This window comes from Corvus hawaiiensis, chromosome 9, assembly GCF_020740725.1.
Source record: "Corvus hawaiiensis isolate bCorHaw1 chromosome 9, bCorHaw1.pri.cur, whole genome shotgun sequence".
NCBI lineage: Eukaryota > Metazoa > Chordata > Aves > Passeriformes > Corvidae > Corvus > Corvus hawaiiensis.
Window position 1 is genome coordinate 12,165,456 of NC_063221.1, and position 14,998 is coordinate 12,180,453.

Below are 14,998 nucleotides of genomic sequence, written 5' to 3' on the forward strand. Positions count from 1 at the left end.
ATATACACTTGTTTCTTCTCTGCCCTCTGTAACACTGTGCATCAGATTACTGGCATCCTTTGTTAAAGGTTAATTGATAAAAACCCATAAACCCAATAATGAATCCTATTCCTTACTTTGCTTTAAGGCAGTTTTCACTTACTTTAACCTGATTTGCAACAGTTTGACTTATTAATAGAATTACTTTAGTTACAGCAATCAAAGTATGCCACTTAAATGGCTTTTTTAAGTAGGTGGAATCAGCTCTTAGTAGCTGCATTTTGATGTGCCTTTGGGGCTTATATTGTGCCTTAGTTTCCAGAACAAGTATACATGTGATCCTAAAGAGTGTAAGTACGTTAGAATACCATAAGACATCTTTACCCTATATTTCCAGAATTTTTGTTTGAAGTGGAATGCACAGAATATTTGTAGGTACAAGTTGTGTTAGATTGGGTGAGAGAGCAAATCTGAAATAAAGATGAAATTGTTGTGTGAATTTAGCTTTCATCCTTCCACCCTTCGCTTATTGTTAAATTTGTGAAGCTCCCCCCCCTTGCTTATTGTTCAAGTGGTGGATTTCCCATTCCATGGTGTGATTGTCAGTGACCCCATCAGCCATTGTGTAGTGTCATTGACAGCAACTGTAGCAGCACTTTTAGGAATCACTAATACACTTTAAAAGCACAGGCAGTGAAATATCTGAAGTTAGGAAGAATGCTGCTGGGGCATTGTAAAGGTCTTTTTCTAATGGTAAAGCTTTCTGCTAAATTTAAAATATACTATTTAGAGGAGTATTGAAAAATAACACAGTTTTACAGAAGGAATAAATACTATTCATGAAATGTTACCAACTGGTGTCATGATCAGAACAAAAAGATAAATGGATGCTTCACCACTTTTAACTTGGAAGGATGAAATATAAACATCTTATTATGATAAACGATGCAGTTAAAGATACTGAAACATCAATCGGGTTTTAAACATGCTATAACTTTTACTGTTATTATTAAGTCTAACAGTCTTTACAACCATCTGATGTAAAAATGCCCAGAAACAGCATAAAATCCATATATCAGAAGACTTTAGGAATGACTATTGAATGAAAAACTGCTGTGCTCCAGAATATCTATATTCCAGGCTTTTCACAGATGTACCTATAAACAATTTTTTCCCTTTAAAATAAGTAGGATATGTCAGCAGACATTTTATGCACTCTATGAATAATATCTGTTTCTTCCTATCTTTCCTCCATTTTTCTAATTTCTTTAGAGGCATTGGATACAGAGCATACGAGTCAAGAGCTTCTGGAATAACATTTGATTTTACTCTCTTTCATGATAATGAACAACAATTGTTACATAAATATTTGTCCATTCAAAATTTGCAAATGTGACTACTCATATATCATTTAACTACTCTGGAGGATGGGCTTAAACCATCTTTGAATTTTTATATCCTTTCCAATTCCAAGTATTAGCACTACTTGACAAATTTGGAATATTTAAGAATATCTTGCAATATGTAAAAACTTGGTAATTTTTGAAATTGTGGCCTTGAAATGTGTCATTTGGTTGATCCACTTAAACATTTCTCTTGGGAATTATTTGTCAGCATATTCATAATCTGTTAACTTTTTCCCAAGTGTCCCCATCAGAAGCAGAGCTGCCTGAGTAATGACACCATCAGTATGTGTAGGGATGAGAAAAGCCAGTGCTGCTGCCAGGGGTGAATACCTGGCTCTCTTAGGTCCCCTGCCCTCTTGAGGGGTTCACACGCTGCCAGCACTACAGATGCTGCTGTGAAAAGAGCCCTTTGCCTACACTGTTTGGGAATAATTTCCTTTTTTTCTCTGAAGAACTGGACTAAATGCCTGTTTAATACCTGGGTAGATTTACTGCCGCACAAGCCTAACACGTGAGCCTGGTTTTATCACAGAGAACTTTATTGTGTTCCACACTGAAGTTTATTTCAAGGTCAAGTCTAGACACTTGGTAGAGATCTTGGTTGATACCCGAGGTCAAGCTAGTAGAAGTTGTAATTGATTGAAATTTCAATCAATTTAAGTTTATAAGCCTTTATAATAATGTTTTCCTGACTTGATTTGTTTTTGGAAGTCTCTGTTGAAGACATTTCATATATCATAAATAAAAAATTGTGAGAAGAATGTTACTGTAATTTCTTCCCTATTACAGTCCAGAAAATAGAACATTCTTTGGTTTTACTTGAAGGAAAAAAAAAAACAAACCACATTTGCTTACCTAAGAATATGTGACCTTAAGTTATAAGTGTGTGAGATGTATGTTAAGCTTTCACCAAAATCCATTTTTCAGCACTGTGCATTTTCACACGTTGTTTTAGGAGAGTAGGGTAATCCTGAGTTATCATACACTAATGGGAGATGATCAAGATGAAGTGCTGATTTTCATAGGAATTGCTATACTGTGCATCTTGTGCATGAATAAACATTATCTATGCATATGTTTATGTACATATAACATCCATTTTGCAAGCTGATTGCAGTTTGCTTCATTTTTAAAAGTTTATTTCTGATTCAAATGACATGCTTACCAAGATACAGTACAACAGTTACCCAAGTCAAATACAAAGGAATGAATGATGTCATAGGATACAAGCTGTGGAATATCCTCAGGTCTCTCAGAAGATTATAGACCATATTCCCCAGTAGACAGTCTAAGGCCACACAATCCTGAATACATGAAATGAATTTTATACATTACTGTAAATTGGTTGCATATTTTAATGGTACTTTCCTACAATGCAGAGCATTGAGCTATTTTGTGTATGAAATTCGAATACAGGCACTGTCAGAAAAGCTTTTAACAGTTCTGTGAACTAAAAATACCCAAGACAAACTGTCACAGAAGAAAAGAGCTTAAAATACTCTGTACTACTTTGAGAATGTGGAATATTTGTCCTTTATTATAACTTTCTTTAAAGAAAATAGGCTTGTAGACAAATCAGATATTGGATATTGACAGTTAAATCAATGCTATCTAATTTCTGGTTTTTAGAAAAAAAATCGTAATCCTCATTCTCTGTATCTTGTGGTATCCTAGGTTCCTAAACCAGTAGACTACTCTTCACAACTTTGGTAAGTCCCTGTCTTATCTTACAAGAATCTCTGAAAGAAGCAGTCAGAGAAAGCAACTGTGTTTACTACAATATAAATTATATTGGTTTAACCTTTCTAGGCCTCAGAAGAAGACATTGTGTAATGGTTTGGGAAAGCAGTACCATGCCTAAAAGCATTTCTGATATAATAAAGTACTTAATGATTTTGACATTTTGTTTACAAGTCTGTGGCTCTACAGCCTTAGTCCCAGAGGTCTGAAATAGAATAATAAGAGATGACTATAATATGAAGCATGGAAGTATATCTTACATGTTGAGTGAATAAAGGAAGGAATAATGTTAAATACATCTTGTATCATGAGCAATTCCTTAAAAAACCTCCACCAACATTGAAGCTGTAGAGATAAAAGTGGCACCTGTGGTTATGGTTTAGGGGTGTTTATGGTGGTGCAAGGTTGATAGTTGGACTAGGTGAATCTTGAAAGTCTCTTCCAACCTTGATGACTCTGTGAAAAGATGGTGTATCAAAACTGCAGCCACTGCTGCTCTGGGGTTTATGAAGTGTGTGGACTCTTTCCCACAGCTCCGAGAAGACGTGGTGATTCTGGGAGAGCAGAGTAAGCATCACTTGTGCTCTTTCGCTGGTTTTATGCTTTGTCATTTAGATATGAGTTCTGATTTCCTCTTAACTTGCCAAAGTGAAATCAGGATCACATCTAAACAAATACTGATTTTTCATAACGAGCCAAGAAGAATGTTTAGTATTTAAAAGTGGTATTTGGAATTAATTTCTAACATTTTCTCTATTTATCATTTTGTTAGAAGAAAGCATATTACTGCCATCAGTCTTTATCTTCTATGGATTTTTAATAAAGAACTATTTTTTTCCTTAAAGCTCCTTTCTAATTGGTACTGATGTATTAGTGTGAAATTTTAGTAGTGGTCTGTGGTGGTGACTACCTTTAGACTACTTTGTAAAATGGTAAGATAAGCATAATTGCCCTGGAAGCTAAGTCACTTTCCCCAATTAACAATTTAACCTCTAGTTTGGCAAATACATGTCTGCTGACAGCCTCTCATGACGTCCTACACAAACCAGCAAGGCAGAGCAAGGGCACAAATCTGCTTATGCAGTCAGGCTGCAGAATCAGTGATTTATTTGTCTTAGCTTTCAACACTTAGCATCAGCTTTTTCAAATTTGGATGTTTTTGGCTGATTTATTTTTTTTCCCTCTGGATGTTGGGTTTACCCCTTGCACTTTAGCCTTTAGAGGTTATGCATAATTATGAAACCAAATAAAATACTGTCTTTGTGTAAGTACCAAATTTTCATATAGGTCTTTTGTTGACCTGATGTACCTCTGGTGGCTGATTCTCCATTTTGTTAAGATAAATCTCCAGGGAGGTTCAAAGCTTCTGGACCACTGTTGTATTGTTTCACTTGCAACAAATGATTCAGATAAACCAGTTGGTTTTAGGAACTTTTCAAGCCAGTAGTCATTCAGCTAATGCTCAGGTTCGAGCACTTTCCTTAGCAGATATTGTATTCAACATGTACATAAATACTTTTCTAAGTAAGAATTCCACAACCCCCAACAGTGGAATTTTTTCATGTTTTATTCTTCATTCAGAAATCTGGAAGTATTGCATGTTTAATAGACCTTTGGAGCTTTGAAAAAAAAAACATAGGCAATTTTAATTTTCCCTGTTACAGGTTTGCAGGAGCAATGGAACGATTGCAAGCAGAAAGTGAACTAATTAACAGAGTAAATAGCACTTACCTGGTGCGGCACAGGACCAAGGAATCAGGAGAATATGCAATTAGTATTAAGTAAGTGGAAGTGGAATAAGAACTTCTCAAGAAAGTTTGTTCTCATTTTTGTCTAGATAGCATTTGGAATAAATATGGAAAATAAACTGCTGTTTCCATTATATAATTATATGCAGCTTCTAAGAGAGTCAATATAGCAAAACTGAAGTTGCTGTCAAAAATACCCAGGATTTATAGAAGGAAAGAAGCAATGGTATTATAATGCTGATGTAGCAAAAGGGGCTACAAAAATAATGGTTGAGTATGTTGGAGAAGAGTAAGCATTGTTTGCAGTGCAATGTGATCTGTTTCATTGACTTTGGTGAGAACTCACTGAAGCCCTTTGCATCTCAGACAATTCAGTAAAATGTGAGTTTATACATTTTGTGGGTGCAAATTATTGTTTGCTTTCATGTTATTTATCAACACGAATATAAAAGCAAGAAGTACATGGGAATTCCCAATTAGAATGAGCAGTTAGCTGTGACTTTCTTCTGATTACAGATTACTTCTGTAGCTGTACTTTAATAAATATATTTGGTTGATTAGATGTCAACTTTGTTTCGGCACAGATATACATTTTGTCTTAAGAATTTATGTGTGTGGTGTTCTAGGGGTATGCCCTCAGGTAATTATTGATTGTGTCTGATTAAAAACACATTTATATTCATAAGTTATTCATTGCCCACAGGTACAATAATGAAGTGAAACACATCAAGATTTTAACAAGAGATGGCTTTTTCCACATTGCAGAAAATAGAAAATTTAAAAATTTAATGGTAAGCATTGATTAGCTTTTTAACAATGTGAGATTTTCTTTGTAGCTGTTTCTGTTAGAGAGAGCTACTTTGGTTCGGGAAATTCCAGAAAGCTATGAGAGTGAGAGATTGGAATTGTGTCCATACCTGCTAATACGATAATTTTTTATATTTATGGTTTTAGCTCTAAGTGATAATTTTATGTGCTTAAAACTACATATTTATTGTTAGGACTGTACTGTGTCCCTTGTAGTGAAGTGGAAGAGAGGAGGAATTTGAATCCCATGTACCAGCCCACTGTGGAGTTAGACTGAATCTGAAAAGGAGAATTTGAGGTCTTTGAAAATCTTGATTTTTAGGAATCAGTTGGATTAAAATTTATCCAGCAGCCTTCCTGCATGAATACTCAAGTACATGAAAATGCTAAATAAAAATGAAGGATAATGCAAACCAAGAGTAGGGAGAAGTTTTAAAACCAGGAAGCCTTAGAAATTATTTTAATTTAACCACTGATACTCTGTAAAATAAGAGCATCTAGAAGCGGGGACAGATTAAATGGTAAGTTCTCATTAGAGCAGGAGGAACATAAATTTCCTGATGAAGAATGCACCAAGCTGTTCCTGCACTCTTACCTTCATTTCACACTTACAAGCGAGTGAATAGTTCAGTGTTAGGGCTGGGGACCCTGAGATCTTATCATTGTGTAGCAATAGAAATAAACTCAAATGCATGAAGGAGGTGGCTGCTTAGTCTGTGAGCACGACAAATGATTCACTGGAAACTGATCTTGACAAAACATGGCAGCTGGAGTCCCTTGCTACCATGTATCTTCTTATGGCAGTGATGCAATTTAATGCACTGGTGCAGGTTCCAAAGTAGAGCAGAAATATAAATAAAGGAAAAAATTGGATGAAAAATGAGCAAAAAGGATATGTATTGCATCACAGAATTGAGAGGATGGAAGATATTTCTAGTGTAAGGACCTCACTGCTACCAACTTAGCCTTGCTAACATTCAAGTAGGAAAGAATTATTTTATCACACAGATTTAGGGTGTAATGAAGTCTGCTCTTGGAAGTTAAATACAAAAGTGGTAGTGTGGTGTTTGTATGTGCTGTGGAACAACTGCTTTGTTCTGAGTAGATGCAAGAGAAAAAGTAACAGTGTCTGAAAGAAGAGAGGAACAAAAGCAGTCTTGAGTAGAAGTGGGAGCAGAAGCGAGACAAAGGCAGCATCCGTGGAAATGTTAAGTAGTGATCTGCAGTGATACAGTGTTTTGTTTTGCTTTGAAGGTAAAAAAAGTAGAAGAGTTCTTGTATGTACTTTTCATAGTACATTTGAAAAACTTTTGCAAGAGTAATTAAAATGTGCTGAGTGTGTAAAGCAGGGTGCAGTGAAAGGTCAGTTCTGCTGCTGCTGTGAGTCAGGGTACTCTGACAGACTCCTGAGGAGCCCCATCCATGCTGGCACGGACTGCTTACCTTACTCATCTGTTCGTAAGCTTGCTACTGTTATTTGTGCAATTCATGTTTCAGAAGCCACTTGTCAGGCAACTGTTTTCATGGAAGAATGGTTTTAAAACCTAAGCTTTAAAATAACTGAATCTGTAACATGAAGTGATTTTTTTCTTTTTCCTCACTTTGGAACCATTTTACTTATTTTGCCAATAAGTAACATCTGTCCATTTGGAATGCCAATTACCTTTACCAAACAATATAATTCTTACTGACTTACACTGCGCAGAAAAATAACAAAAGTTTCATACTAATTAGTTTTCCATTTATCCAGAAATCCTACTTTGAATGCTGCTTACTTACAAATCATGCACAGTGTTGCCTTGGTAATTTGAATTTCTGGGTATTCAGTGATGATATGGGAGTAAACTTTAGTTGCTGACATTGTAGCTTGTATGCTGTGCTGATATGAAACAGTAAAGCCCAGAGAGTTCTTAGTCTCCTGGCCTTTCTGCTTACTTGGAGTGCCTGTGATTATAAACTGGTATAAGCAGATGTAGATTTTACTTAGCATTGGCCTCTGCCTTAGAAGGCATTTCAGAATATTCAGCAGTGTGGACAGTGAAGTGCTCCAGAGTTCAGAAAATAATCTCCAGACTGTTACCAAGAACTTGGGGTTTGTGCACTAGATACAGGGCTAAATAATTAGAGAGTTATTTTTGTTTGTCTGGGGTTAAGGTATCACTGATGTAGGCTGTTACAGGTTAAAAGTTTTGGTGGCTTTTTGTGGTGCTGTTTTTTTTGTTTGTTTTGGTTTGTTTGTTGTTGTTTTGTCTTCCCCCACCCCCCCCTCACCCCACCCCAAGGAAATGATAAAACACAGTATGATTTCCTAATTTTGACCTAAGCTTGGCTTGGTCAACTCTGATTTTGGAAATCTAAATATAAGTAAGTGGAATGGAGTGAAGGGTTTACAGTAAATACATTGCTTTGTACTTGCGTTTCTGAAGAGGGAAATCCCACATTTGAATGGATCAATTGAAGTACATTTGCTTTGAATTGTCTGGTCACTTCTGATCTTATTCTGGCTCTGTATACAAACTATGTGATACTGACATTTCTAGGGCTAATTCAAATGTAACAGACAATGGCAGGGGTTGAAGATTGCAAAGGAATAGCATGAGCTGTCAGCATTTTGACAGGTGTTGCCTTCTTTAGAGTAGGAACTCAAGTAACTTGTCTTTCTTGGGTACATAAATGATTTCAGCTATTCTTTTATATTTATATATATGAATTTTTGCATCTATATGTAAAATATTCCTGAGTGTAGCTATGAATGTTCATCTAGATGTGCACACACACACACAAAAGATGAAATTTTTGGATTGGGTACAAGGAGAAAGTGAAATGCTGGATTTTTCAGTCAGTGTGCACTGTCTGACACCCCCCAAGCCTGCCCTGCCTTGGAAGTTTTACATGATCTGAGTATCTGCACATTAAGTTGCTGTTGACTTACACACTTACGTGCAAGCCATATGCTTTATTTCAGATCTGTGTGCTTTAAAAATACATTTGTAGATAAACGTCAATTATCTTCGCAGAAGAAATTTGAGAAAACAGAGACATTTACTGCTGCATCCTTAGCAAACAGCCGACCTTGCCTTCTGCCTGACTCCAGAAAAGCAAATACATCCTCAGCCTGGCTTAAAGGAGCAGGAAATGTTGACTCTGACAAAAAGATTTTACTTAGCTGATTTTTCTTGTGTCTTTTTTTTTTCTTTTCTTTTTTTTTTCTTTTTTTTTGTTTGGTTTAATTTTTTTGGGGGTGGCAATGTAAAAGCTGTCAATTTTTAGGGTATTTTATATTTTAAAAAATAAGCATGTTCTATTGGATGGATTGTAAAATAAAGTTACTTGCATAATAAAACTCTCATTTACTGTACACCAGAATGTTGAACAGTATGTGATTTCAATTTCCAATGAAAGTATTTTTCCTTTCTGAAAGGAACTTGTAGAATACTACAAGCACCACTCTCTCAAAGAAGGTTTTCGAAGTTTGGATACTACTCTTCAATTTCCATACAAGGAATCTGAAAACTCAGCGGGACAGAGGAGTAACAGAACAGGTGGCAATGGTGAGGATCATAAATTTTTGTGTATTACTTTCTGTTTTACATATATATTAAAAGGACAAGGTACTTTGAATGTCTTCATCTTCTGACATATAACCAATTACTATGGCAATGCTTTTAGCTAGGATTTTTTGAAGCTAAGCAGATTCAGATCTGCCAGGAGATTTATAAACATGTCTAGCAAGCTTGTCTTGCTGCCAAACTTAAAATCTCCCCGATATTCAAAAAATCTATTAGACATGCTGGTGAGAGATTAAACTGCATCTTGCCTAGTTTCTTAAGAGATTTGCATATGTGCAGCTACAAGTGTTAATATCTGTGACAATTTCTAATCCTTAAAAGGGGATTTAAATAAATCAGTCTTGTAGCATAGCCCTATGAAGTAGCATCTCAGTAATATGAAATAATTGTGTCAAAAAAAAAAAAAAAAATTACTATATCATAATTATTTTTATGCATGTTTTTTAACATTGAATGTTTTTTAGAGTCCACTTACTAAGCTTCTGAAAGTTAATGAACTACTGTGCAATGTAAATAGCAATTAGAAAGTTTTGAAGTTTAGAAATAAACTGAGAAGGCTTACAGTGCATGTGCCATCCTTTATTTACGCTATTACAATTTAAGTGGAAGGCAGCATGACTTTCAGGAGATGGACAGGTACAATGTTAATGATAAAACCTCTACCACATGGCTGGCCTCTGGGAAGTCTATAATGTTTCTGTCAAAGAGCAAATATTAGGTTTGCTGTTCTGCAGACAATGGCTGCATCTTGGTACTGTAACAGATAATAAGAGGAAAATAAAAATTAATGGGGATTTTAACAATATGAAGACTGCTGTGAAAGCCCAGAAAGTCCAGTCTAGGCTTTGTGATGCTGATGGTGACTTTCTTACTTTCATTTGCTGTGTTTGTTGTTTACTTGCTTGCCTCTGTTCCATAACATCTCTGTAACTTTGGAGGCTTTCTTACTTCCCTAATTAAAGTGAAGATAATTTAGGACAAATGATTGTAAGAAATCAGTGTGTCTCTGGGCATTTCATTTACTGTCTCTACCTCCCAATTCATCTTCTTTCCATTTCTGTTCTCCTTCACTGCTTCCCAGGACTTCTGTCTGTTGTCTCCTCTCTATGCTGTACATGTCCATTCCTGGTGAATTTATCTGCCCTGTCCTTTCCTCTCCCTTTGGCTTGTGGTCTCCCCGTGCTTCTCTTTTCCTCTTGCTATCTCTTGCACTTTCCTCATCCCACGTCTCCACACAGCATTGGGGCTGGGCTTTAATTGGTGAGAGGACATGTCCTGCTTGATTTACTTTGCATTTGTTTGAGTTATTATTGACTGTGAGCAGAACCAGATTGTTTTCTTTTTTTAAATTTGGCCAGTTAGAATGTATCTATACTGTCCACCAACTTCTTAGTCTGCAAGAGCTCAATCATTTCCTGCTTTACAGGATACAAGATTTATAGTACATCCTCATTAACTTGAGTCATCATATAAAAGAAAACATCATCTTTTACAATATCTTTTAGGCAGTATGGGGGAGAGCAAGAGAAATGACTGTGGAGGCTCTCATTTTGGTCAAGGAGGTGTGGAAGTGCCTCTGCTACAGTAACTATCCGCCCTTTAATGGTACAAACTATGCTGGTGGAAACTGGGTTTTGTCTTAGACCAAACTGATCTGAAAAACCTTCCAATTCTCAAACTCCTCATGTAAAATCTAATAGATTTCCATAATTCTGCTGCTTTATCTAGATTGGCTCTGAATGACACTTCCTTTAATGGATCGGACAGTAAAGTGTGTCCCCATGAGTGTGGTGATTTATTTGTTGTTGTTTTCTTGTTTGTTTTGTTTGTTGAACCAAAATGTCCATGATTGACAGTCCATCTGTGGGTCACTCTGCTTGGTTTTTAACCTGTCTTGTTCATTTTTACCAAATTGATATAAGAAAAGCCTAGAAAAATCTAGGCTGTGTGAACCCTGCTGGGCTGAATTTAGAAAGAATTTGGGAAACTTGAGGGTGTGGTTTAGTTTAGTAGAGGAAGCAAGTAAGTCATGTGGGGCAGCATTGGACATGGAGTTTACTTCACAACCCTCAGTGAGGACCACACAGTTGATTTTTTTTTTTCTCTTCCTACATAAAGCAAGTGCAAGAAAAACAGTTGTTGAAAGGAAGCCGGGCAAAGTAGCTGAAGAGGTAGAGGGGCACTTTTCCATCTTCTTTTCAGTTTTGCAGCTGCTCTAGCATGGGGCTGAAGCTAATGAATGCAATGGGCTTTGGCAGTGTGAAGCTGATTTGAAGAAGGAGTTGGGTTTAACACAGTATTTTTCTCTATGCTATTCACATATCTGGATTTTTTAATGAAGCCGTCTTTTGAAAAGACATCAACTTTTTCTTCATAACAGCTGATCTTTAGGGTATATAGCTGACAGAGCAAGTGGGAAAGGTATTTCCAAAAAATATTAGTTGAACCACTGCAGACTTTGACAGAGTTCTATAATTTTCTGCTGCCAAGTTCTTTCAGCTGCTGTGAAATTGAGTGGCAATACCGAATTGACTTTACTTCCCAGAAAAGAATGAGAAAGGAGTATGTTAATTTTTTTGTATTTGTTATGTTTTCATTTACCCATATGGGAAAAGAAAAACAACTGGCATTTCGTTTAACTTGTAATTTCTAATATGAGTCATAGTAAGTCACCTTGTAACTTGTTAAATTTTCAGGGAATTTGACTCTTGCTTCAGCATCTACTTGATTTTTAGAATATTTTTTTAGAATAAAAATCTCTATTTTAGTGGTATAGTTATTTTGCCTTTCCAATTTTTGGCTTCACACTTGGATTAGAAATGTGATTTTCAGTCTCCTGGCCTTGCAGAAGTCACCCATGTTGTTCTGGTATTCACTGTACACTTTTCATGTGGTTGTAAAAGCTGTCAGACATTTACTTTTGTCAATACAGAAATTCAAGTTAATTGGGAAGGTTTTTTGGGAAATGGTATGTATTCTTAATTTTTCAGTCTTAGGCTTTTCTAGACACACACACACTATGATCAAATTTTGTTTTGCTACAGAGAAAAATATAATTCTTACATTAGATTACAGGAATGATCAGCCAGTAGATGAAATAAAGGCAAAAAGGGAGGAAAAGTGGACATTACTCTCTGGAATAGAATAATGGCACTGTATTCTGATTTGCTGATGCAGAGCACAATCATACTGAGAAATTTGAATCTTTATGAAATCTAGATTTTAAAGTAACCTAATTCATGAAGCCAAGTACTACTTGAGTGATGTTTTACTTCGTCTGTTAACTGGGAGTAGGTATATTAACTAGTTAGGACATCTTACTGCTTAATGCATTAACTGTGTAAAGGTATCTGTTAGTAAAGTAAAACAAAGCAAGCATCATCCCAACCCTTAAGGAATCAAAAGAATTCAGCCTTTCTGCTTAAAAGCCAACACCAACCCCCATCATCAAAACAGACCAGTTATCTGTAGAAACCTAGTAGGATTTCCTTGCCCACATAGGTTTACTTGTCCAGAATTTGACACATAAAACCAAACTTCCAGCTGTATCAGAGAGAAAAATTAGGATAAAAATCTGCTCAGTTAAGGACCAGCCACCCACCATATAGCACCTAACCTGGCTGTGTTCTGTGTGCTGCTGTTCCACGCTGCCATTGTGCTTCTGTACAAATAAAGGCGAGTATTTGCCTCTAAGAATGCTCTTAAGTCAAGTGGCCCTTTTGGTTTGTGTAGCACAATTCCCCTCAGAGCTGTCACTTGGCGTTACTGTCTCCAGTCTAAAGGGGCCCCTCAGGTAACCTCATGCATCCCATAGTACATTTAGTGTTAGAGGTGGAGAAAGGATCATCATTGTGAAGGATCAGAAGGGAGTTTCCAGAGTGCAAGAGGCCCTGGAGTGTGATTTTTTGTCCTAAGAAACACTAACCTAAAGTGCTGTTGGTTTGTGTTGTGGGACTTCTGTGGTTTGTTTTTTTTTTAATTTAAATCCATAGTTTGAATGTTAAAATACAGTATCAGTCCTACTTTATTTATGCTTGTAGTTTCCTTGTCACAAATGTATCCATTGTCATCCGGGTAAGATGCACAAAACTGTATCTTTACCTCCACCATGAATTCTTGCATAAAATCGTTCTAGTCACCATTCCTGCAAATAGCCATTTTGAAGCAAAATTACTGTGTTTCATGTGTAGCCACAAGAATAAATTCAGAGAAGTAGCTGTAAGTGATAAATATAACCCTGCTATTTTTTGAAGGAAAACTCTTGTTCAGTAATTACATATATTATTAGCTATAATTTAGAAGCTACATTATCATTTATCCAGTTGAGATGAATGTACCTTTCCAAATCATGGCTGGGAGCAAAGATCCCAACTTTATTAGACATGCACACTATATATCCTTATTGCCTCTTCAAAAGAGATCAATAAACTGTAGCTTCACTTGAAGCCATTCTAGTTCACTTCATCTAAATTTTGCATTTAAAAGTACATTGCCCCTATTTTGGTGACAATAGAGCAAGTACACCTGTGGCTTTCACCCAAGGAAGCTGCTATAGGGACTTAGGATGATATGTTGGTTCTGCCTAGGCATTGTTTGCTTGCTCGAGGGGTTTTTTGCAAGTTAGGGAAACGGCAAATGTGAGCAGTACTGTTTGGGCCTTAGAGGATGTAGTTTAGCTGTGGAATTCCTATTGATGTTAATGATTAACAGGGCAAAATGCATACTTTTTTTCCATGCCATAATATGTGACTCCAGTTCAACTTAGACTATTTCCTAATTAAGGGCATGTGACTAGTCTTGCTGGGCTCAAGAGGATTTATGTATGCATGAGTTCTTGCTTTTGTAATGGTAAGAAGTGGGGCACACAAAGAATTAAAAAAACTTCTGTTAAATCCGAAAATATTTGCAAGAGTCTGCGCTTACGATTTGCTTCTCTGAAACCCTAAATGGGTGACTTCTTCCTACTTTACTCTTTGAAAAATGCAACTGTTAAAAATTAAATCAGAGATCCAAATTTTCTGGTTATTACAGTCAATTTCCTTGCAGACATCCTTAGTAGGGAACCTTAGTTTCCTTATTATCAATGAATTATATAGTTAAAAAACTATTATTTAAATCTTATGCCAATATTTCAATGTTGTTTTGCTTTTCTCTTTTTCTCTTTTTTTTTCCTCTAAGCCCCTTCTTTGTTCTGTGGGTTTTCTTTTGTAACTCCTCCAGACTACAGCTTTGTTCCCCCTTCCTCCACTCCTTTCTGGTCAGGTACTGCTTTTACTGCTTTTATATTTCTTCTACATTTGCTTCTGTTGTTTGTGTGGAGCAAGTGAGGGAAGGGACGAATCATTAGATTCAGATACTTCAGCTCTTCTCTGACTCCAGAAACAGTTATTACATGTTATTCTTGGAGTGTAACAAAATCAAACTCTTAAACTTTTGGATTGTTACTGCTTATTGCAATAAGCAGTTTGAATAGGGGTTGCAAAGCTCAATAGTTGCAGTAGACTCCATCAGTGACCACTTGACTGTTAATTTGCCATGCAGTTGACATCTATGAGCTATACATTTTTAATGTATTTGTTCAAATGCACAAACATGGAAATCTCACTGCTTGTTGGTAAATAATATATTCGTCCCATCCCTGCAGCAAACCATACTGCAGTAGCATCTTAGAATATAGTAGGGTTTTTTGTAGAGAATGCTTTCTTTAAATTCTGCGTTAACATTGTTAATTAATTTTGCCCATCTGTTT

At 36.2% G+C, this 14,998-nt stretch overlaps 1 protein-coding gene across 4 annotated transcripts in view; it reads left to right on the forward strand.

Moving 5' to 3' along the window:
* VAV3 (vav guanine nucleotide exchange factor 3) overlaps positions 1-14,998 on the forward strand; it is a 151,536-nt gene that overhangs the window by 127,358 nt on the left and 9,180 nt on the right. For 3 of the 4 annotated variants that reach the window (XR_007205352.1, XM_048312782.1, XM_048312781.1), the window contains 5 exons: positions 3,060-3,094; positions 4,790-4,906; positions 5,577-5,664; positions 9,102-9,231; positions 14,428-14,511. Coding sequence is in view for 3 of the 4 variants with exons in the window: in XM_048312782.1 (XP_048168739.1) it covers positions 3,060-3,094; positions 4,790-4,906; positions 5,577-5,664; positions 9,102-9,231; positions 14,428-14,511 (454 nt within the window). In the remaining variant the exon portion in view is untranslated. The remainder of the gene's footprint in view (positions 1-3,059; positions 3,095-4,789; positions 4,907-5,576; positions 5,665-9,101; positions 9,232-14,427; positions 14,512-14,998) is intronic. The other variant, XM_048312783.1, reaches the window with a different exon arrangement.